Source organism: Diplotaxodon limnothrissa, linkage group LG15, assembly GCF_057381915.1.
Source record: "Diplotaxodon limnothrissa isolate DT_005_m linkage group LG15, D_limnothrissa_male_GT1.1, whole genome shotgun sequence".
NCBI classification, from domain to species: Eukaryota; Metazoa; Chordata; class Actinopteri; order Cichliformes; family Cichlidae; genus Diplotaxodon; species Diplotaxodon limnothrissa.
The window spans coordinates 13,654,475-13,678,079 of NC_140610.1; the positions used below are offsets into that span (position 1 = coordinate 13,654,475).

General features: G+C 40.1%; 2 protein-coding genes across 3 annotated transcripts; both read left to right on the top strand.

Moving 5' to 3' along the window:
• The first annotated feature begins 665 nt into the window (after window positions 1-665).
• Window positions 666-5,570, top strand: erh (ERH mRNA splicing and mitosis factor). Its single transcript, XM_085372531.1, has 4 exons — window positions 666-797; window positions 1,237-1,324; window positions 4,018-4,138; window positions 4,236-5,570. The coding sequence occupies exons 1-4, from the start codon at window positions 795-797 to the stop codon at window positions 4,342-4,344; spliced, it is 321 nt and encodes a 106-aa protein (XP_085228657.1). The 5' UTR covers window positions 666-794; the 3' UTR covers window positions 4,345-5,570.
• A 264-nt stretch (window positions 5,571-5,834) lies between these two features.
• On the top strand, window positions 5,835-16,348 carry ppp4r3a (protein phosphatase 4 regulatory subunit 3A). 2 transcript variants are annotated; one of them, XM_085372725.1, is made up of 15 exons: window positions 5,835-6,935; window positions 7,114-7,169; window positions 7,265-7,363; window positions 7,506-8,123; window positions 8,943-9,020; window positions 9,119-9,235; window positions 10,601-10,717; window positions 10,809-10,940; window positions 11,374-11,476; window positions 11,563-11,721; window positions 11,840-12,009; window positions 12,859-13,001; window positions 13,635-13,825; window positions 14,532-14,752; window positions 15,307-16,348. In XM_085372725.1, exons 1-15 carry the CDS (start codon window positions 6,794-6,796, stop codon window positions 15,430-15,432), a joined length of 2,472 nt encoding a protein of 823 aa, XP_085228851.1. In that variant the 5' UTR covers window positions 5,835-6,793; the 3' UTR covers window positions 15,433-16,348. The 2 variants fall into 2 exon arrangements, with proteins under 2 accessions (XP_085228851.1, XP_085228853.1); XM_085372727.1 differs by having other exon boundaries at window positions 12,862-13,001.
• Window positions 16,349-23,605: the final 7,257 nt, after the last annotated feature.

Genomic DNA, 23,605 nt, shown 5'->3' on the forward strand with positions numbered 1-23,605 from the left:
ATTTGCATCTTCATTTCTTGTAGGGCATCATTACTGACATGTCAATACACGAGCAGGATAATAGTAAAAGCTACTCAGAGGTGCTCCCAAGTTCACAAGGGGTCACCACAACAGCTAGCTCCACTTGTATGCTGGATGTCTTTCTTGATGCAGACCTGAAGGGTTTTGTGTGTCCTCCCAGGGATGAACCAGAGATCTCTCTATGTTAAGTGAATGTGTAAACAGCAAAACAATATAATGACTACAATTTAAATTTACATTTTCCCCCATTAAATAATCAGCAAGTGAGTTCACAAACTCATTAGAAAAGTAATTTATTGGGGGGCCGTTTTCCCACAAACTTCTGTACAACTAGAAGTCTTCTATGCAGGAGCCTTGCAGGGGCTGACAAAGCGTTCAGCCCCTACTGGCTATTAAAAGTAAGGCAGCTTTAGAGCGCTTCTCTGCTGGCTACACTTTTCAGATGCACAACCTGGGTCCATTTAAATAATGTCTATGATAATTTAAAAAAAGAGAATTTAGAAAAAATAATGTGTACCTTTACAAACAAAGTCTGCTGAAAAAAAAATCACATTTTAATCATTACTGTTGCATTATCGGACTTTTATTTTGAAGCAAAAATTACACTTTGAAGGGACTCGATTTTACAACCGGAAGAGGTCTTTTTCACTTCCCCTAAATTACTTTTAGACCAAACAGCTACATCGCACGGGGTTCTGAGAAGTTACACCGAATACGAGTTTTTTCAGTTTTGCATAGCCAGTAAATAGCGAGGCTTTGGGTTGAAAACAGAGATGGTAAGTGTGTTTTATTTTACATCTAAAGAGCTAATAATTCTCAGTTTAGGCCACAACTAGCTTGTGCTAATCACACACAGCTAAGCTAATAAGCTTCGAGGCTAACGCTTTGCTATTCTTATCAAACACGCATTTTTGCCCACCGCTTCGTTGTTTCTTAAAACTTAATTTCACCATCTAATCAAATTACATATTTCTATTAATGTGAGATGTGGCTGAAGTAACGTTATGGTGGATGTTTTGTAAAAGACTGATGAAGTCGGTGGTCTGCAGCTGAATGACCATCCTTACACTGGTGTTGGAAAATGTCTGGGCAGAAGGTTACACAAGTCTCAAAAACTCGCAAAAAACTCGCATCAGCTGCCCAATTAAGGTGCTTTGGTTTGACACAGAGAAACTACGTGGTGGTGTGTATTAAACATTATCAATCATTTTACAGTCGCACACAATTTTGCTTGTCCAACCAACCAAGAGACCAGAGGGCCGCACATACGCTGACTATGAGTCAGTTAATGAATGCATGGAGGGTGAGTCTGTTTAATGTTTTCATTCATAAATCATCTCGCAGTTTTTTTAAATATTTACTTTCAGTGTAACTAGTAGTAGCAGCAGATGCAATTTTATTGAATTCATCATCTATTGTGATTCCTCATTCTTTTAAAGGATATTTTTCTCATAGTAAATACATACGAATGATAGGCCAGTGAATAATAAATTAATCCTGGTACCAAGTATTGTCTGTGTATGGGATTATGTGGTTAATCTTAATTTGTGGAGAAAAAAACAAAAACCCAGACTGACAGTAATCACTTTCTAGTTTCTGGAAAGTAAAAAAGAAAACATGAGAAAAGACATATATATTAATTATGTGACTCTCTTTAAACTATGGACTCAGGAAACAAAATTCTTTTATGTCAACTAGGGCTGGGCCATATTATACCGTTCACGGTAATACCGGTATAATGTTAGGCAACGATAGGAAAATGAAATATCGTGATAGAATATGAGTAAAACGCGCATGCGCAGTTCCTTTGTTTTCATACGCACATGGCCGATTGTTGAGTGAAACAAATGAACCAGAATTGGTTTGTAAAAAATGGTGCAACTTCAGTGATGTGGAACTGGTTTGGTGTTTGTCCGTCAGATACACGACAAAGCACATTTTTTTGCAGAACATGCAAGCGGCTGTCGTTATTGTCGTATTTGTCGGACTAAGAGACTCTTAAATCTGGGAGTAATCTGTGTCCTAAACTCCGTATACTTCAGGTCAAACAACACTGCAGCATCACTGAGAGTTAAAAACTGTCTAAATTCTTTCATCTTTAATAAAACGATCAGCATTGCTGCTTTACCAGGTGTAACTATGAAGTTTAACTTCCAGGCATCCATGAAAACAAAATTTATTACATTTAAAGAGTTAGAAGTTAGCAGGAAGTTAGCTAGCGGAAGTTAGCTCGCTAGTTTCGCTAGTTACCTAAGCATGATATTGCATGTTCTGACTGAGAGATTTCTGAAAAAATTCAAACGTACAGCTCTGCTATCACTTCCAACATAAATGAAGACAGGAAACTAAACAGCAGTGACATTTGTAGGGTTACTGAAGTTGGGCTAGCTGGTATATAATGATGTGCTACGTGATCGCTAGCGACACAGCTATGTTAGCATAACATAAACAGTGAAGCTGGAGGACGAACACTAACACTTTTCCACTTATAAAAGTTAACGTTAAGGTTCCTGATAGTTAGAGACAAATTCAGTCGCATGGCAGGATGCTGTAAACGGACCAAACTTCAGTCAGGAGAACAACTGAGATAATCCATCCGCAATACGAGGTTAGTCATTAATATACTGCAACAACATGGGAATAGAGCAGCTGCCAGAGAATTCAACATTAATGAATCAATGGTACAGAAGTGGAGGAAGCAAGAATGAGTTGAATAAAGTTTGATTTATCTGACTGCTTTGTTTCGCTTAATGTGCCTTATAATCCCGTGCACCTTATGGTCCGAAAAATACGTACTGCACACTGCAGTTTAATGTTGCAAAGCACCTCTTTTTAACTTCAGTGGATATTATACATGGTTATGCTCAGGATATGTCAGCCCATTTCTACTGGAAATGCCTTTTAGTTAAACTTTCAGCAAGGAATTTGCATTTGCACTGTTACATTTTTATAAAGCTTTAATGTACATAAAAACCAGCTTCTTGTTTAAGTGAAAATAAATGGAAGGTTGTCTTTTTGCGCTAGTAATGTTGTGGAGTTGTATTTTGTCTCGCATCAATTATATCGTCAGTTATATCGTTATCGCAAATTTTCAAATGTATATCGTGATAAATATTTTTGGCCATATCGCCCTGCTCTAATGTCAACATCATTTTTATATAGCACAAATAACATGTAAACTTGTGCTTACTATAAAAGTTTAAAAATAACATCAAAAAAACTTAGTAAAAAAATAAAGAATTCAAAGGTTTTATACCTGTTTTTGAATGTTGACACAGCTCTAATTGACCTCAGGTCAGCAGGCAGCTTGTCCCAAAGAACAGGGTGACTGTGACTGAAAGCGCTCTCAGCACACAGACTAAAAGTATACACTGGAAACCATTTGCTTTCCATTAATGGGTTTTGAACTGCAGTTGAGCTCTATTGAACAGAGATTAATCAAGGTTCACTTACACAAAGAATAATCATTAGTATGATATTCAGAACTGACTGCGATTAAAAATACGTACATTTACTCAAGTTATGCATTCCGTAGTAATGGGGTTATCATATACCTTTTAATGCCTTTATTATCTGTAAAGTAAGAGGTGTTTACAATTGTGTTGTGTGTCTTGAACTGCAGTATACACTTTTCAGATTCAGACTACTGTATTAATCCCAGAGGAAATGATGTGGTCACTGTTGCTTCAAGACAGTAAGACCAGTAAATAACAGATTAACGTACCAGTTAAATATAAGGTATTTCAAAATAGCTCTAATAAATACAGATACAAATACAGAAAGTGACGCCAAAGGTTTGTTTGTTTTCACTTATTACTTTATTCCCTTTATTAGGGCCTCTTTATTTATCTTGTCTTTCTCTTTCAGTGATTACTGCACACTGTAAAGTCTATGTAAATTACGCTTGTTTTTTGCTGTTTTAGCTTTTTCCTGTGGATTGCATTTTGTTGTTGATGTTTTTGCTTCCATTCAGCATGTCATTTGCCTCTTCCCCAGGTGTTTGCAAAATGTATGAAGAGCACCTCAAGAGGATGAATCCAAACAGTCCCTCCATTACTTATGACATTAGTCAGTTGTTCGACTTTATTGATGACTTGGCAGATCTGAGCTGTCTTGTGTAAGTATAATTAGCTGTGTATGAATTTGAATGCAACACAACATTCCCTTTGGATGCATTGGTCACGTTTCAATAAAATATTTTACTTTTTATACAGATACAGAGCTGACACTCAAACATATCAACCATACAACAAAGACTGGATTAAGGAGAAGATATACGTCCTCTTACGGCGTCAGGCTCAGCAAGCTGCAAAGTCAGTTTGACAGGGGGAATTATTTCATATTGTACCAAACATGAGGAAGAGAGATTGGGGGGGAAAATTGGGGGATGTGAAAAAATTTGGGGATTTTCTTTTTGGAAATGTCATCCTTGGCAGCATGTGTTTGTAATTTTTAACGCAAAGCCCTTTTCAGACATGGTTCCACCACTGTGCTTAAGTGACGGCACTTTTTCCATTCAGGCCACTTTTTGCAGTTTCATTCAGACACGTAAGCTCTTTTCACATGTGCACTGCAGCCTGAAGTCTTTCTTGACATTACCTGAGAGAGGTGCATGTAAGAACACAAAGGTGTGATGCAGTTGGATTGGACATTGAATGGATTTCAGCCAGGAACAAAATTCATGTAATTTGCATAGGAACTTAGTCATATTATAGTCATATTGTGTCCTTTCTATAGGATCATGCAGCTCCCTCACCTAAACCACATGGAAGGCTTGCTTTTGTGTTACATGTGAGAAAGAAATTTACACAATGTCCTGATGTGCCTGTTCCAACATTTTAAGTTTGTGTGTGAAAACAGCTATACTGGCAACTGTGGCAAAAGTGTCATTGATCTCGCAGGACATTTGCCATACATGAATTCATTCGTATTCATTACCTTTTGGAAGTAATACATAAAAAAATCTGATGAGGTTAGTAATTTAATTATGAATCTGATGTGTGCCATCAAAAAAGACTACATGTATGAAAAGGGCTTCTTTTCTTTTTCTTTGTAAAGACTGCATTGCCCATTTTAACAAAGGGAATGTTTTCACATTGTTTTCATTGGCAAAAGAGGTTTGGAATAATTGGGGTGAAACTGTACATTTTGGGCTTTATACTGAAAAATTGGGTCATGGTTGGGAACCTGCATGTTTAAGTTGTTACACTATGATGGGAAGAATGGAGAAATACTCCATGGGGTAGAAAAACTTTTTTTTTTGTGTGTGTTTTTCAGTTTCCCTAAAAGTTATGTGAATTTTATTTCATTTTTTTTTCCTATGTACATTTTCCTGGGTGGTTGAATTTCAAGACGTTGTGGACTTTGAAAGCAGCCGTTTTATTTTTGAAGTAGATCAGTGGCTGAAGACTGATGATCACATGATGACCCAGGATATTTGTTACTATAATTAATGGACGTTTTTGAGTTTTCATTATGTTTTAAAAGCCCACCATTGTGATATAAAACGTTTTTGTAATTCTGCTGTGTTGCATAACAACTGATTTCAACTCTGCATTTCTGTTTTCTTTTATTGAAACAAAATAAACGATTGTTTCTGACTGGTGTCCACTCGTGTATATGCGACCATTAGTGCGATGAACACTGAATTTTTATACACAATGATAGTGTGACTGGCAGGTGAGTATCGCAAAAGTTAGACCCATTCATGCTGGACGTGGCCTCAAATACAGTTTATTTTCTCTGTTACTGTCTCTTTAAATGTGGCGGGCTGCCCTGTTGTTGCCGTGCTGGAAACCCCGTACTGACTGTGAAGGGACCCAAGATGGCTGAATACTCACGGGGGGCACTTAGCAATTATCTGAGCAAGACATCGGCAATGAATGGCAAATAGCAGTATAATGTAAAGCGTAACCTTCAAGTAATTATACGACTCCAGTTTGTTGGTTTGCACAGTTTTGGGGATGCATGAGTAAGAGTAAGGAGAGAGTGGTCTCTCCGCGGCCCCGAGCCAGAACATGGCGGAACACTTGGGAAAGAAATAGCAGCTAACGTTAGCTAGCTGGCGTATTATTTAAAGAAGAATAGAAACATTGTTCCAGGCTTAAAACGGGTGTCTGTTGTCCGCAAGTATAAAGTAATGTTATCGACAGCTAACTCTATAGTTAATCTGCTTCAAATGGTAGTTTAACATTGGATATGTGGAGCATAGGTACTTAGCGTACTAGCTAGCGAGTTAACTCGTAAGGGTTGATAGCTAACGTTACCTGTAAGCGTACAAACTGTACATATAAGCAGGAGTGTTTCGTGAGCCAGTCATCGTAATATCTGCTTCTTTTTCAGTACTCTGTTCTCAGCTGTATATTGCAGTGACATTCGTTGTTTTGTCGTTTAACGCGTAAGATAACGACGTCCTCCGCTCTTTAATTTTGTCGTTAGCTTCCTACAATGGTTTGTACGCGGAGTCTGCGTGGCGCCTTGCCTATAGCGCTGGCAGTGTAAGTTTTGAGGCAGCTCGTCAAGAAATGCGAGATATTGCAGTAGTAATTTTAACAATTATTGCGGAATCCTGCTGGAAACTTGTTGAGGCGATCCACTTTTAAGTTGCTTTTAGAACTTATCCTAAGTGACCCCCCGCCGATTCATATTTAGTTAATACTCTTGTAGAAGTGAGCAGCTGTAAAAAGTGAATTGAAGTTGTGGCGTTACTAGGTGAAGAAAGCACCCCGTAAAAGGCCCGGAAGGGGAGAACGGGTTACAAGAAACTGCCAGGATGACGGACACTCGTCGGCGAGTCAAAGTCTATACCCTCAATGAGGACAGACAGTGGGATGACCGTGGGACCGGGCACGTCTCGTCGGGCTATGTGGAGCGCTTGAAAGGCACGTCTCTCCTGGTGCGAGCAGAGAGCGATGGTAAGCGAACGCAGGAATACCACACGAAGATTGTAGTAGCTCAGTTATTACTACAAAAACAAGACGTTCCGCACTCATTTTAACCACCTGTATCACCTGAAATTTGTACACGTATTACTTATTTGAAGCAAATGCAGTAACCTACAATTTTGGGCTACCTTTGTTTTAAACCTGACAGGTTCCCTTCTGCTGGAGTCCAAAATTAACCCAAACACAGCCTACCAGAAACAACAGGTCAGTACATAACATGATGAACATCCAAAACTGATTTTTTTCCCCCCCATTCTGCTCTGTTTATTGTAAATTGGCTTTGTTTTTCTTTTGAAAAGGACACATTGATAGTGTGGTCAGAGGCTGAAAATTATGATCTAGCACTCAGTTTCCAGGAGAAGGCTGGCTGTGATGAAATCTGGGAGAAAATATGCCAGGTTAGTGTACTTAATTTGTGTGGGTTTGAGTTTTTCATCTCCATTAGTTTGTGGGTTTGATGCTATTTGTGTTCCTGGTGATCCCTTATGTAGTTACATCCTGAGGTGCTAATATGTTTGTCCGCACTTGTGTTTTATTAAGGTGCAGGGAAAGGACCCTTCAGTTGACATCACACAGGATGTGGTGGACGAATCGGAGGAGGAGCGTTTTGATGACATGTCATCCCCAGGTTTGGAATTACCACCATGCGAACTGAACCGTTTGGAGGACCTGGCCGAGTTGGTGGCCTCTTCTCTCCCATCACCACTGCGGCGTGAAAAACTAGCACTGGCTGTGGAGAATGAAGGCTATATTCGCAAGCTCCTGGAATTGTTCCGTGTTTGTGAGGATTTGGAGAACAGAGAGGGACTGCACCACCTGTATGAAATAATGAAAGGCATCTTCCTGCTGAATCGTACTGCACTCTTTGAGGTGATGTTTTCTGATGAGTGCATAATGGACGTCATTGGTTGCCTGGAGTTTGACCCAGCACTCCCGCAGCCAAGGCGGCATCGTGAGTTTCTCACTAAAACAGCCCGGTTTAAGGAGGTGATCCCCATCTCTGATCCTGAACTGCGTCAGAAAATTCACCAGACATATCGGGTGCAGTATATTCAGGATATGGTGCTGCCCACGCCCTCTGTTTTTGAGGAAAACATGCTGTCCACCTTGCACTCCTTCATCTTTTTCAACAAGGTGGAGATTGTGGGCATGCTACAGGTGAGATAAGCAGACATGTAGTAGTATGATCTAACAGTATGGGGTTGTTGTTTTTACTTTGTATAAACACTACATTTTAAACAAATGGTTTAATTGAAGCAAGTGTTATAAATAGGTAAACTTGTGAATATACTGTAATCCTCACAAAGGAGAATTTCTTTTATGAAATGTTAGTGAGCCTCAAATTACAGTAATTATAGGATTGTACATTGGTTTTATTTTTGACTGATTGTACTTTTACCCTGTCTGAGATTGTCTGGCACCCTTTTATGATCATGTGACCTTTGTGTTTTTATCCTGTGTCAACTCAGCATTGTTTATGTATGGCTGTCTCCATGGAGGCACAGTAGTGTTGTGTAAATCTGTTATGCTGCGCTAGAGGAAAACTGAAACGGGCACATTGTTGACTCTGGTGTTCTTTGCTATATCACGCTCTGAAGTCAAACACTACAGATATGAGTCTTTGCTTCCTTAATTAGCATAAGGCAGGCAAGCTTAAATCAAACCGTTCACTAACCAAGGTTTTAAAAAATATTTAAAGTGGTAGTAGATGTCATTGAATGAGATGGTGTTTTCAGCATAAACATATCAAAAGTATTTTTATGACCAGATAGATCACATTGTTTATGCTCCAAATTTCTCATTGACAAACATGATGCAATTCACTTTTGTTTTCTGTGTAATTATGTTGGACTTGTACTATTGTAAACCAATAACAGCTTTGTAACTTGTGAAAATTGGGTGTCTGTCATACATTGACATATTAATCATACTCTTAATACTGACTTCTAAAATCTCATCTCCCTTTTTTGATGTCAGGACGATGAGAAGTTCCTGACAGACCTCTTTGCACAGCTAACAGATGAGGCCACAGATGATGACAAAAGACACGAACTGGTATACCAGAATTTAATAATTTATTTATTTAAAGTTGTTGCAGTCACAAACTCTTAAGATCTTTGTTTTGTTGACCTCTCTTTGTTTATTCCTTTTAGGTAAACTTCCTAAAGGAGTTCTGTGCATTCTCTCAAACATTACAACCTCAAAACAGGGATGCTTTCTTCAAGACATTATCAAACATGGGCATTCTACCTGCACTAGAGGTTATTCTGGTAAGTCCAGTGGCATTAATCTCAGATGAATAGTTTTGTGGTTTTCTCGCACTAAAATAATTTGTCTGTTGACGTCAGTAGCTTTGGTGATGTTGCAGCCTTTTGCATTTTGATCATGGGTGATGCCTTCAACTTTCTGATGCAATAAAATTGAATTAAGGGACATACTAGTAGTATGTCCCTTAATTCTATAACAACAAAATCTTCTTTTTTTGTTATAATGATCTATAATTATTCTATTAAAAAATAACTGGAACATGCTAGTTTGCTCATTACATTTATTTTTTGCTGAACAGTACTTGAAGGTTGCCAGGGCATACCACAGGAACACCTAGTTGAGAAAGCAGAATCAGACTCCAGCATGTGATATCTGTAGCATTAAATGTGTTGTGACTGAGAAGATAGCACATTTCTTTTGTATGCATCCCTTGTCAAAAATAAATTTCAATTAAGTTTTATTTTTTCTTTTAGTTAACTCGTGTGTTTAACTTCTCACATGGAATTTGAGTTTAAATGGGCTTAAAAGAAGTGCTATGTGATAAACACTGAGGCTTAACATACATTGAACATGCATGCAGTTAGTCATCAAAGTTGTGGTTTCAGGGCATGATGGGCTTTTTGGCTAGTAAGCTAATAAGATTTTTTTTTTTTTTGGTGGTGGTACAATTCATATTATCTGCTTGTAAAGTGTATGTGAGGAAGGTCAGGAAAGACCTTCTGCTCATATAGCCATTGGGTTAATGGGGATTCACTGTCCAAAGAATTTGTTAGACATTACAAGAACTACTAAAGTGCAACCATGAGTCAAACTCGAGCTTAATGATTACTATTGTGAGTTAAAGCAAGGTCAGGCACTAAAGCAGAGAGATTTACAGATTTTAAAGTGTTTTCTTGGGGAATGGGTGAAAAAAAGGGGGGTGGGCAACTTGATTAACTTTACATGGGGAAACCAGTTTAGCACCTCACAAAATGGCAACAATAATGCGTAAACGTGCAATTGAGGTGTCCTTTCACTGTATGGGTCTTTTCTCTATAATTTGCCACTGACCTTTTTATTTTTGTTATGTTTAAATCGATAGTTTTTGTTCTTGAAATCTTGAGTTGGGTTTTGAATTGTTTGCTCTCACTATATCGATACAATTACATGTACTTTTTAAACCTGTGCACACAAGCTGATTTTGAAGCTGATCATGACTTTTGTTTTCATTATATCACTCTTGATTTTATCAGAGAGAGAAACAACAAAGGTTGTTCCTTTTTTAAAAGTTATTACTTTTGAACAATTTTAAAGTACATTTCAAAATTTCCTGGCGTGCAAATCAAAAATCTGCTGATAAATATAATAAATAGATTTATTTTGAAAAGGGAATGGACGATGTTCAGGTGCGTGGGGCAGCCACAGATATCTTCTCTTATCTGGTGGAATACAACCCCTCCATGGTACGAGAGTTCGTCATGCAGGAATCACAGCAGAATGATGATGTGAGTATATACACAAAGGCAACATGATAAATAGGAATGATGTCCATTTATCACAATGATGCACATAAACTAAAACTTATTTGCCTTTCAGGACATCCTCTTGATCAACCTGATCATAGAGCACATGATCTGTGACACAGACCCAGAGCTTGGTGGTGCAGTGCAGTTAATGGGTCTGCTGCGAACTCTGGTGGATCCAGAGAATATGCTTGCTACTGCAAATGTGAGTGTGAATGCTGCTTTTACATAGTTTCCACTATGTATGTATGTACTATTTACACTGACTGTAAAACAAACAAAAATCAAAACAAAACAAAATAAGTCCATTGCGCAGATAAGAGTTGGCTTTCAAAATGTGTAAGTGCTTAAATACAAAAGAGAACAAATGTTATGTCTGTGGGTTCTTGCGCTTTGGACAAAGACAATAGTCCTATCAGTAAAAAAAAAAAAAGAAGGCAGATTTCCTTGTTAATCAAGTTACTGTCTAGTAACTGAAAACATCACTGCCACCAATTCAACAGGTTGGCCAGGATATCTGCAGCTTCACTTTCTTGCTTGTAATTCTTTTGAACTGGAGTGAAAAGCTCAAGTACATTTTAAAAATTTAGCAATTCAGCAAAGTATCTGTTTCCTTATTTTTATTTTATTTTTTACAGAAAACAGAAAAAACTGAGTTTCTGAGCTTCTTCTACAAGCACTGTATGCATGTTTTATCAGCTCCACTACTGGCCAACACCACGGAAGAAAAACCTAGCAAAGGTACCGAGTTTTTGTTAGATTTCTTTTTTTTAATCTACAAGTTTTTATGTTGCTAGCTTTCTCACGTTCTTTCTTTCCTCCTTTAGATGACTTTCAAACATCCCAGTTGCTGGCCTTGATTTTGGAGCTGCTAACATTTTGTGTTGAGCATCACACCTATCACATCAAGAACTACATCATCAACAAGGATATTCTCAGGAGGGTATTGGTGCTCACAGCCTCCCGGCATGCTTTCCTGGCTCTATGTAAGTCACAGTTCTTCCAACTATATCTGTCAAAGTAGAGAATGATACAATTAAAGTCTGTTTGACAAATAAGGACATCTATTGCTTAATATTGAACATTGTGTTTCTCCCTGCACAGGCGCCCTGCGTTTCATGCGAAGAATTATTGGTCTAAAGGATGAATTCTACAATCGCTACATCATGAGAAATTTTCTCTTTGAACCTGTCATCAAGGCCTTCCTCAATAACGGCTCACGCTACAATCTCATGAACTCTGCTATTATTGAGATGTTTGAGTATGTTCGTGTGGTGAGTATTTTTCATACCAAAATTTAATAGGTAAACAACAGTATATATTTAACACAAAAGAACCTTGAGCGACATGATCAGCATATAAATGATGTCAGAGCGCCATAATAGCGGTCTGTACATCTCATGGTTAACTTGGTTTGGGAAGCTGGAAGGAAAAATATGTTTGGTTTCACTTGTGTTACTGATTTTTGTTCCTGTTTTTTATTGCTTCTGCTTCTCACATTTGAAGAGCCTGAAAAACCTGTACTGAAAAAACTGGTCATGTCTTACAGGTTTAAAAAAACCAATGTATGGCTAACTGATGTGCAAACATAGCTGTAATTATTTGTTAGGCATTAAAAACGTATTCTCTCTATCTTAAGTGATTTTATATTTAATCAGAGAAACTGATATGTGTACGATGTCAAACTAAATCCCTAAAAGTTTACAAGTATTGAGTCCATTCAAACCAAACTGTGACGTGTTTTAAGGTTGTTTGGTTCTGACCAAAACAACCATGCCCAAGACTTTTGAGGAGATGGTGGTGAAGTTAGCTTGGGGTTTTGTCAATGCAAAAACAAAGCAAACAACAGAAGAAAAAGCTACAGGTTTACAAACTCATCACCTGATTTAGACCAGAGTAAAGGAACTATAGGTCTGAAAATGCTCAGTCCAGTTGTTATGTGTGCATTCATTAGAATTAGTTCTAATCTGCCTTTTGTATTTCCCTCATTGGCTTCTTTCCAACTTTTTTTTTCCCACTCTGCTTTATCGAAAACTGTAAACTGCCCATCTTTTTCTCTTTCCATACTTTCCCCCTCTGCTACCATTTCTGTGTTCTCCGCTCCCGATTGCCATTGCTCCCAGGAGGATGTGAAGTCTCTAACGGCTCATATAATAGAGAACTACTGGAAGGCTCTTGAGGATGTGGACTACGTCCAGACATTTAAAGGCCTAAAACTGCGGTATGAACAACAACGAGAAAGGCAGGACAACCCCAAACTTGATAGGTAAGAAGATTTTGTCTTGACTGCTGCCTTTATCTAATTATGTATTGACAGACAATGTTTGTCTGACACTAAATGGAAAAAGTGCGTGTGACATCTTGAATGACTAATTTTGATGAATTTTTTTTTTTCATGAATTGTTTTTTTCTGAAGGCAGCTTTGTTGAGTCATAGTGCTATTTTGAGCTGCTGTGTTGTAAATCGTGCCCAGTTTATATTCTTTTGAAACGCATCCTTACACTTGTATTTCACCAACTGTACAAAAGCAAGTTTCCACTTATAGAGAAGGTTTTGCAACTTAACGCAGTCTAACCGTTTATAGTTAAGCAATAGACCAGTTGATCATCTATGACTCTTAAAGCGAAACTGGATGGGTTTGTTTTGTTAATCTGTAATACTTCTGTTAAATTTCATGTTATAAAATATCGACTTAATTTTTAAACGAATGTGGTGTATGTTTTATAACAGCTTCTTGGGCTATGTGTATACTTCATGTGTATGTGTATACTAATGCAAACCACATGTTTGTGGATTACATTAGTTCTGTAAGAGGAAATTTGACTAACTAAGAGCTTTCAAAGAATAGAAAATCTTTTTTTTTTTTCCTGATTGCTGAACTGTGCATTTTCTTTGACAGCATGCGCTCCATCTTGAGGAACCACCGCTTCCGACGTGATGCACGGACGCTGGAGGATGAGGAGGAGATGTGGTTCAATGCAGATGAAGATGACCTTGAGGATGGCGAGGCAGTTGTTCCTCCCTCTGATAAAATGAAGAGTGAGGAAGACCTCATGGAACCAATTAGCAAGTTCATGGAAAGAAAGAAATGTACGTGCAAGGAAACTTGTGATGTTTGGTGGGAAATTGGGGTTGGAAAGAATCCATTCCTTTTGTTAATTATATAAATTAATGTTACTAGCTGATTATTTCTGAAAACGAAGCCCCTGTAAATTTGATACAAGAATAGATTTTATAAAGGGTATTTCAGGGTTATAGATGTAATGGCAAATTTTAGGTGAAAAATACATTGTAATTGGGTTGTCTCGGTTACATTGATAGCTTTAGGTGTAGTCATGGGGAAATCACCAGTGTATATGGTTCTTACATTATTCCTCCCCAGATGAAAGTTGTTTGTTGTTTGTCAGCAAGAAGCAAAAACTACCAAACTGAATTTCCTGAAATTTGCTTGTAAGGTGTTGCAGAGCCAAGATAAGTTAATTTTGATTTTTTTAAAATGGTGCATTGGGCTTTGCACATAATGTGTTCTGTTATTGTCTTGTATGGCATTTTGTAAGGATTCACTCAAAGAAAACTGTTTTCATTTGGTTCAGCATAGCGGTGCCACTCAGAACCAGTTTTTACATGCTGGCTAGGTATATTTATAAGTAGTGAGAGACGCCTAAGAAGGAAAATATGTCTTGCAAAAGCCTGTCCTGATTTCTGAGGAGACAATTATATTCACCCCTCCAAAATTTTAAAGAATTTTAATGAGAGAATGACCTTTTCTTTATCACCTCATCATGTTGACCCACAGTGAAAGACTCAGAGGAGAAAGAAGTATTGGGAAAGTCGAGCTTGTCGGGCAGACAGAATCCCAGTTTCAAGCTTTCCTTCTCGGGCTCCACTAAAACCAGCCTCTCCAGCCCTCCTTCATCTGCCTCACTAAACCCAGGTTCTCCAGGATCGCCAGGGTCTCCAGGCTCTCCAGGCTCAGGCGCACGGAGCTCACCCTCCACCACAACTGTAACCACAAAGGTACCTGTCAACATTTTTTTTTTCTTAATGAGCAAAGTTAAAAAAAAAAAAAAAAAAAGATTTGCACAGTGTTGGCAATGCTTTAAACACTTAAGTGAAGGATTTAGTAAGAAATGAGATTTAGCTATGAATCTTCACACTTATACTGTTAAATTTCTCACAACTCCCCCTCTATTCTTGTTATATAATACAAAAACTGGACATGATAACCATTGTGCCACTGGACTAGGATATTTTTTTCTAGCTGACTTTATTTACATGGTGGAAAAATAGAGGGGGGATGGAGATTATCAGAAAGTGTGTTATTTATGGATTTAATAGATTTCTAAAAATGGAAGACTCGCTGCACAAAATCAGGACAATTAACACCAAATTATATACAAAAATGGGGGGAAAAAATGCAGTGAGTTTAGTAGTTGTGAAGAATTGCATGCAATATTGACATGTATGTGTAATGGGCATATGATTGCTAGTTATAAAGAAAGCGGTGTTGAAACATGTCTGCAAATAATAATTGCAGTTTCTGCAAACTGGGTGTCTCGTTTCTGCTTCAGGGAGGTTTGGTGGGACTTGTGGACTATCCTGATGATGATGATGACGAGGAGGAGGAAGAGGAGGAGGATGGAGAGAGTAAAGAAGACCCTCTGCCACCCTCAAAGAAGTCCAAGCTGAGCTCCTAAAGAAGCGTCACTGTCTCAGCTTGTGCACCGCTCAGGCAGTCTCAGCGCATAGACTTTACACAGGAACGATCAAACTTGTAAACAAATTGAATGAATGAAAAGCACCGCTCAGTGTCAACGGGTGGCCACATGAGGAGCAGACTGTGAATGGATCTGAAGGCTCCTCACACTAGTCCAATTCATACAAGTGCCAATCAGGAGACCAGGAGTGGAAAAACCGTCTGAAAATGGGAAGAGACGATTGAAAGTTTGGAGAGGGGAAAAAAATTTCACTCAATAAATCTTCAACGGACTCAAACAGTATGAGCCATGAGTTTGGTAATTTAGCAACTGGAGGAAAAGACCACATACAACACAGACAGAAATCCCAGAGAGCTCGCGGGCTTGGACCATAACCCACTGACCCCCACCTGCCCCCCACTCAGGGAAGGACATCACAGTGGCCCAAACGGGTCGGCCAATTCAGACCTAGAGCCACCACTCGCACCCCCGTCCCCTCCTCAGAATCCACTTCCTTCCTGTTCCTTTCTCCTTCTTTTCTCCCCTGCTCTCTCCCTTCTCTTTGTCTGTTGCTTTTTCTCCCTTTTTAAGTTAGCATATAGGACCAGATGGGAGGCAGCATGTGGCAAAGCGCTGTCCTTGTTGTCATTTGATGATGTCATCAGTGTCGCCGTTCCTCAGCGGACGTTGTTTCTCCGAAGAGGAAAAAAAGCCAGCAGTTTCTTCATTATTTTCTTTTATGTTCTGTATTTGTCACAGTCTTTTTCTTTTTTCTTTTCTTTTTGTAAATGACTACAAAAAAAAGACCTGCCTTTAAATGTTCAGGACGTTTTCAGTCACACTTGAACAGGTTTTTAAAGACCTCAGTAGGTGAGCTAGTTTTACCCTTTTTGCCCTTTGAAACTGCAGATTTTTTGGAGAATTTGTAATCCCGTCTTGATTAAAGATTGAGTGGAATTCTAGATGTGATGAATTTTGTCATATCTTTTGTTTTTCCTTTCTTTTACATGAGTGTACACTAGTTGTTCAGAAAATTTGGGACCATTAAAATGATCTTTGCTGTAAGATGTCCTACTACCCTTTGTTCTAGTAATCAAGTGTTCCTGGCTGCATCTACTTTACTATATATTACAGTTTTTGGCTCCTTGCTAGAAGATGGGTGCCCCTGTTTCTGTAGCGCAGACAGTTCTTTTTGGTTCACAATGGTTCCACAAGCTAGAAGGTCAAACTGAAGAAAGATCTGTAATTCCTGGGACTAAAGTATTACCATTATGTTCCAACTAGCAGACAAGGTATCCCAAGTTTTTTGGGGGTGTACTTGGTTGCTGATCTCCTAATAATCCACCAGATGGCATCCTTGGTCCATGAGAGAATCAACTATGTGAATTGTGGGTTATTTCAACTGTGCTTTGCAGTCCTTACAGAAATCAGTCATTAACTCCTCCACAGAGAAAGTATTAATACCTTGCTGTTGTTTTTAAAATACTGTGTATTACATGTGGCATTTTTTAACTTCTTTGTTGAGACGGTAATGGGTGGAACATGGGTGCTTGATATACCACACTGGGGACAAATTGTTAAAGATGTATTTAAAATTATGTATTTAAAAGCAAGGTCAGATACACAACTGCAATTTTGCAAGTAGACTCCATTAGAACATGTTATCCTGTTGGTATTATACCAGTATGATTCATTCTGCCAACTCATATAAGTGACTAATATGAGGTTATAATTTCTTTAATCAGTCTTAGAAGAGGTATTGCTAATCATCTTCATAACTGAAAGCACTTTGCAGCACTTGTAGCCATGCAAGTGTTTTGTTTTTTTTTGGAGTGGGGAAAAAAAAGTTGATGAAAAATGTCAGCACCCTCCCGTTTATGTGGTCACCTCAGTGGGAGTCTGAGTACAACTCAAAAACAAACAGCATCAAGGCCACCAAGAAGTCACTGTGTTGTCCCTCCAAGTGCATTGTGGCCTTCAAACATTGTTTATTAATTAAAACCCAACAGAAGAGGATCACTCGGTGCTCAGCGGGCAACGAGAGCCGTCGCACAACGCCTATTAAGGCCTCCATTCACATGAAAGCCATCTCCAGACAACAGCAGCTTTTGAAGAGCAGCCCTCCCTGCCAGCCTCCGTTTGCTCCTCAGCAGGAGTGTGGCAGAGTGTGTGTATATGTGTGAGATCTCCCTCTTTGCCACTGGAGAGGCCAGCTTGGTCTTGGTGCCAGCCACTTCTTCACCAGAATGCCAGCTCCACTTCCAGTGCCAAGTCGTTCACCCGGCTCTGCCCGCCTGTATGTCTGCCAGGCTGAAGAGCCCCCATCAGGGACGCTGCTGTCCAGCTTCCTACTGGGCCAATGAAAAGTCTCTTTGACAGCTGTCTTGATCAGCTCCACTCCTAAAGCATACTGTCTGCCAGTTGTCAACTTTCTATACATTGATCACATTAGTATATATCTATGCAAATGCTAAAAGTAGCAGAACAAATGATAGTATAGATGAGGCTCACTACTATACTGTGTGCATACTTTCATAAGAAACAAAAAAAATGGTGTATTTCAAACAAGGTTGAAATTTATGAGTTATACTTCCTGCCACCAAATATATACCTCCCTGACAATGTGGTGGTTTTGATCTGTAGTGATTGCAATCTGCTTTTAATGCTTCGCTTTATTCCATCTGGCCTCACATAACATTTGTTTTTTGTCTGTACACATACCTGTTTATAGAGCTTTTGATCTTATCACCTTATTAAGTTTGCTCAGCTGCTCAGAACAAAATGTCCTACCTGTCAAGAACCCTGGAAACATGTCCACCAACTCCCTGTTCTGCAGCAGTGAACATTTTTATTACAACTGATGCAGATGCTGTGATACAATCAGGAGCATCAGAGAAACAAGCAGTGGAAGCAAGGGAGGGAAGTTACGAACATACGAAAGTCACGTTATTTTCAATTAAAACGATCAATTTAGTTTATAGCCTAAGATAGCTATTACAGACCACTTTAGCAGCCAGTTTCCCAAAATGGTCCAGAGCATGCAAAGTGCAACTTTTGGACACTCTCAGTTATAAATAGCAAGGTGTCTGACATTTATGGCTCTCTTTTAGGGCTATGATTTCTTTGCTTTAACGAAACGAGAGCAGAATCAGTAGGGGGCGGTAGAGACCACTTGTGGATGCCAATCAATGCATAGATTTATAAACGTAGAAAGGTAATCAACCTTATTATGTGCACACGTGTTTGGTTTCCTCCATGCCATTTATTTATAAACAGACTCATTGTTTTTTTTTTAAGTTTTTGAGAAGCACCTTTAATTGATCAGTGAGGGATGGGGAAGGAAAGGGGAGTTATTTTATCCCGTGTAATCCTGGTAACTACATCAGGATATATGAAAGAGGAAATGTGGCACACATGCAGTTTTTGGAAGCCTGGCTGAGCTTGTCTAAACACTCACACAAAGTCCACCTTTATGTCTCCCTACCGGCCCGGGCGTCGCGGCAGACAATGACCTGTATTTCCCGGCACAAAGTGCTCTCTGTGTCCGCCGGAGCTCCCCCGCTTTAATGGAGGTGATTGCCCGTGTTCAGTGCAGCGCGTCCTCCGCTGTGCGTGATTAATCACCGTGTTAAACGCTGGAGCTGGGCGTCCCCCGGGCGGAGAGAGGGCCGGTAGGCCGACGTGGAACCCCGGGGGCTGGGGGGCAGCCGGGACGGCCTCGGGTCAGCATCCGTCGGCAGCGAATAAAAGAGTGGAGAAAAGTCCTCATCCGTCACATATGGTTTACATTAAAGCAGAGGTGAGATGCAGTCACAAACAGAAGTCCAACATACTGTGACCTAAATGTTTCTGAAGTGGTGGCAGAAAAAATATGAGGTCTCCAAAGTTACATCTATATATCAAGATCATTTCAAATAACGGACTTCTTGGAGATTGTCCCTCCTCTCCTCTGGATCATGCTAACAAGCTTGCATATTGCTGTAATGTTATTTACCCCGAAAACTCCATCTAGAGCTGACGTGTTGATTTACAGTATAGTGACATCTGCTGAACCTGATGATGATAATCTGATCAAAGCCCATAGTGTTTATTGTAGTGTTATTGGTATGTTTTGGGCCAAATATTGAAACGGGTAATTTGTATTTTATTGTGAAGTAATGAAAACCAATGACCTCTACATGCAGTCTTCAACTACAGTAGTTATTTTCTGTCATCCTGAATGATTTAAAGCAATATCAGGAGGTGAAAGCATTTTCCAACATAAATTTTAGACTAAAGCATACATAAATAAATAAACTTTTTTGGCGTAATTGCTCTTTAAATCTCTTCTATGACCCATGGACTCAGGTCGGGAATGCTTTCCACCCCTCAGGTTGGAAACTGCTGTCATATTCCTTCTGTCTCTCCTCATAACTTGCATCCACTGCAGCTTAACAGTTAAGTTCAGTGCAGCTAAAATGCCTTCTAAATGTGCACCATAAACCAGCAGTAAGCCCGTGCTTCCTTTGTTTCTCGGTAGCAGACCGTGGCCCCTTCATAATTCTTGTCACTCTAAATCAGAGATAAATAATGAGCTTTCCCATGGAAGCGATGGAAAGTGGAAGAATTTGGGGCTGATCTGCTATTGCTAAATGTTAAGTGGTTGTTATTGTGCCTCGGCATGGGGCACAGGAAACATGGATGTGAATGTACGAGCTGCTGGGCTGCGTGTTAAATGGAAATGTCACAGTGATAAAGAGCGCACCTTCCGCGCCCAAGAGCGTGTGCTTGTTTTTGTGCGTGCATGCGTGTGAGAAGACTTGGTGGCATACTTTGGAGGCGCACTGTAAATCCACAGCATGAGCTGCAGATAGCTGCACGCTCACTGACACACACGCACACAAACACCCACACTTGAATCTATTCCTACTTTCCAGGAGTTTACATCTAATGCTGCTCCAGTAATGTGAGCTCACACGTCGGAATCTAGCAGATAAAATCCCCACCCGCATAAATTTCTGACCCTATTAAAAGCACGTAAAACTCACACTGAATAAAATAAAACCGACTTCACCGGCCCTCTGGGCACGTATAGTGTCCCAGACTGAAGGTGTTGAAGAGAAATTAGGCTGAGCAGCAGAGCGCTGGGAAACACAGCAGTTTCTGTGAAGGAAAACGCTGGGAGGCGCAGACATCCAACATGTAAAAATCACCCAGGGCAAGGAGGTGAATGGGCCAATCATGATGTCTGAGATATTGAATTTACCTCACGTAATGTGGCATGAATGAAGCCCTTAAAGGTATCAGTTTTCAGCCAATAAACAGGGAGAATCAGACACATGGTTCAGTTGGAGTTGAACATGTGAGGCCAGTCACAAACACCCACCCACCCACACACACACACACACACACACACACACATATAGCCAATGCCCCGGTCACCCAGTCAGGCTGCTACTGTGAACATTAAAATCACCATTCGACTTAACAAATCAAACCTTTCGCTATATGTTAAGGTCTTGACAAGCTTTGATTTCTGTCCGTAACCCAAAATTAACCAAACAGAACTGTTCCAAAATACAGTAGCAGTCGAAATCATGCTTGACATTCACTATTTGAGTCCGCTTTTGTATTTCCACAGACTGAAAGCCTGTGCATTACCAAAACGCTTATGTTTTTTTCTGCTTCTTCTTCCTCCATTCAGCCAGGCCTGATGGCTCCTGCTGCTGGAGTGTCTGAGACTTTGATGGCGGCTCTGTGTCGTGTGGCGTTGGCGTCCGCGCTGTGCCAGGCGGCGTGTGTGGTCAACAGGCAACCGAGAAGCTGCGGGGAAGCGAAAGGGCTGTGGGTCAAGGCAGAAGCCCCTTTGGTTCGAGACAGGGCCTCACCATGTATCTCTTCTCCGTCCGCTCTTCACGCCTTCTATTCATCTTCAGATTTCTGTGTCTGTCTCCCTGGCTGACCTTGAATAACTCATACCTACAGTACGCATGGCATATGCCTCTTTCACAATTTTCTGCATCCTGCAAAGACTTATTATATCCTTCTCACACACTTACACCTCATCTTTCTCTCCTCCCTCCCTCTGTGGCCTAGGGGCATATGGTTTGGCTGGGCAAGAGATAAGAGAGACGTGTCAGCATGAGGTACTGAACAAACACATCTTTCATTTCTTCCTTTCTTCTCTCCTGCTTTAAGTCCACTTCCCTGTCCTAGTCCTTTCTCCTCTCCTCTTTCGTCCCTCCTCTTCTCTCCCGATCTCCTCACCTCCTTCGTCTCTGTGACGGCTGGGTACAATTAGGAGCAGAAAGCCTTTCGTCTTGTCAGGGAGAGACTTTTGTTATATTTGCGGCTGATGGAGAGGGGAGCGGAGGGAGAGAATGGGCTTCAGATGCTCTCTAGGAGTGAAGATGAGGGGGGAAATGAAGGGCTAGAGGAGAAGAGACAGATCTCCTCATGCTGAATGAAAGGCCTTCTTTCCTCTCTGGTAGGGCACATCAGAGACATGCTCTCCTTCACTTTATGGAGGGGAAAGTGGTTTCCACCAAACTCTGCTTCCATTTATCTTTGGCTCGCTCGCCCTACTCGCTGTACACACACTTCCTCACGTGTTCACATTTGTACGGCACATGCACGCACATGCACGTTCTGCACGCATACTGGATTTGCTTTGATTCCTGATTGCTTTGGTTTCTGCGGTGGCTTGATCAGGTTACTGTTTAAACTCTGTGCCAAGCCAGTGTGTGTGTGTCTGTCTGAGCCTCTGTGTGTGTGCGTAGAAGTGTGATGATGGTCCCTCAGTCAGTGGTGGGAATAGCACAGTTTCAGCTGCTATTATTAGCCCTCTGTTCCACAGGCCTGATTCTTTTCCCTGTCTCTTGTCTGACACCAGCATTTCATTATTATCTGGCTCAAGCGCAGGAACATCCATGCTCCCAGTGCTAGCTACAGCTAGGACGCTTTCATTCCAACAAGGCTTTTTATAGGCTGCTACTCTCGTATACATTATGTCCTTTATTGTGTGAAAGACACAGGGTAGACAGAAATGGGTTAAAGCATCATTTGGTGGGTGCGGGTACTTTAAGATCTACTACAGCAGTGTAGCGGTCACAAAAACACATAATTTGTTCATATTTCAACAGATGAATCGATGAAAAATGGCAATGATAATGCATAAAAGCATAAAATTCAATTTTTGCACCAGTTTATGAAAACTTGGAAGTGTGCAGTCTGTACTTGAAAAAACATTGAGCTGAACAAGCGGAGGACAGAAGAAGTAGTGGCAGGCTTGTCAACTATCTATTGCAGATGAATAGTATCTGACACTTATGTCCTTAATAACAAAAATCCAGCAAAGACTTGGGATGCCTCTAAACCCTGAGTGGACCCATCTGCTGTTTGCTGAAGCTTTGTCCAAGATTTCTTCAGTAGAAGAGTGACTGTTCTTAAGGAAGGGAAACAGGGATAAAAGGCTGATGTATGATAAATTACACAAGAAATGGACTGAAAATCAGAAGCACCAGATCTTATGGAGTGATGAATTCAAATATGCATTCTTTTCCTTCAAGAACCCTGGAGAACTTTTCCTAAAGACTACTTAAAGGAAACTACAAATAAGCTTGCTCTAAGAGAGTTTAGGCTACGTCCAAGACTAAAGGCAATCATACCAAATACTGGCTTTCAAGCTCATTAGAATTATACAAACATGGTTTTACTGGTTATACATGGGTATGCTGCACTCCCATGCATGTTTACATGCTTCAATAAATTGCTGCACCTTTTCCCATTTTCATATCAAAAACATAAAGACTTGAGGAGTGACTCGAGACTTTTGCACAGTACAATACATAAAACAAAAAAACAAGCTTAGTATTATTATTATTTTTATTATTATTTAGTGTTCAGCCGCCCATCAGAGTGCTGTTTCCAGCCCATACTAACCCCTTGATGTACTAGTTCCCAGAAACAGGTGACACACTTACTTTGCCTTTTGTTGCGCACTCAGACACCAGCAGACAGTTGACAAATGCACCCTTGACCGGTGAGCATTTCAAGGACACAGTCCTCACACTTGAATAATTTGAGCACAGTCACTGCTCACACATATGAAGACAAATGCATACACACACTTGCTCGCAGTACCCAGCGCACAACCCCCCACCACACTTACCAGTCTCACAGAGTGGCTTCCATT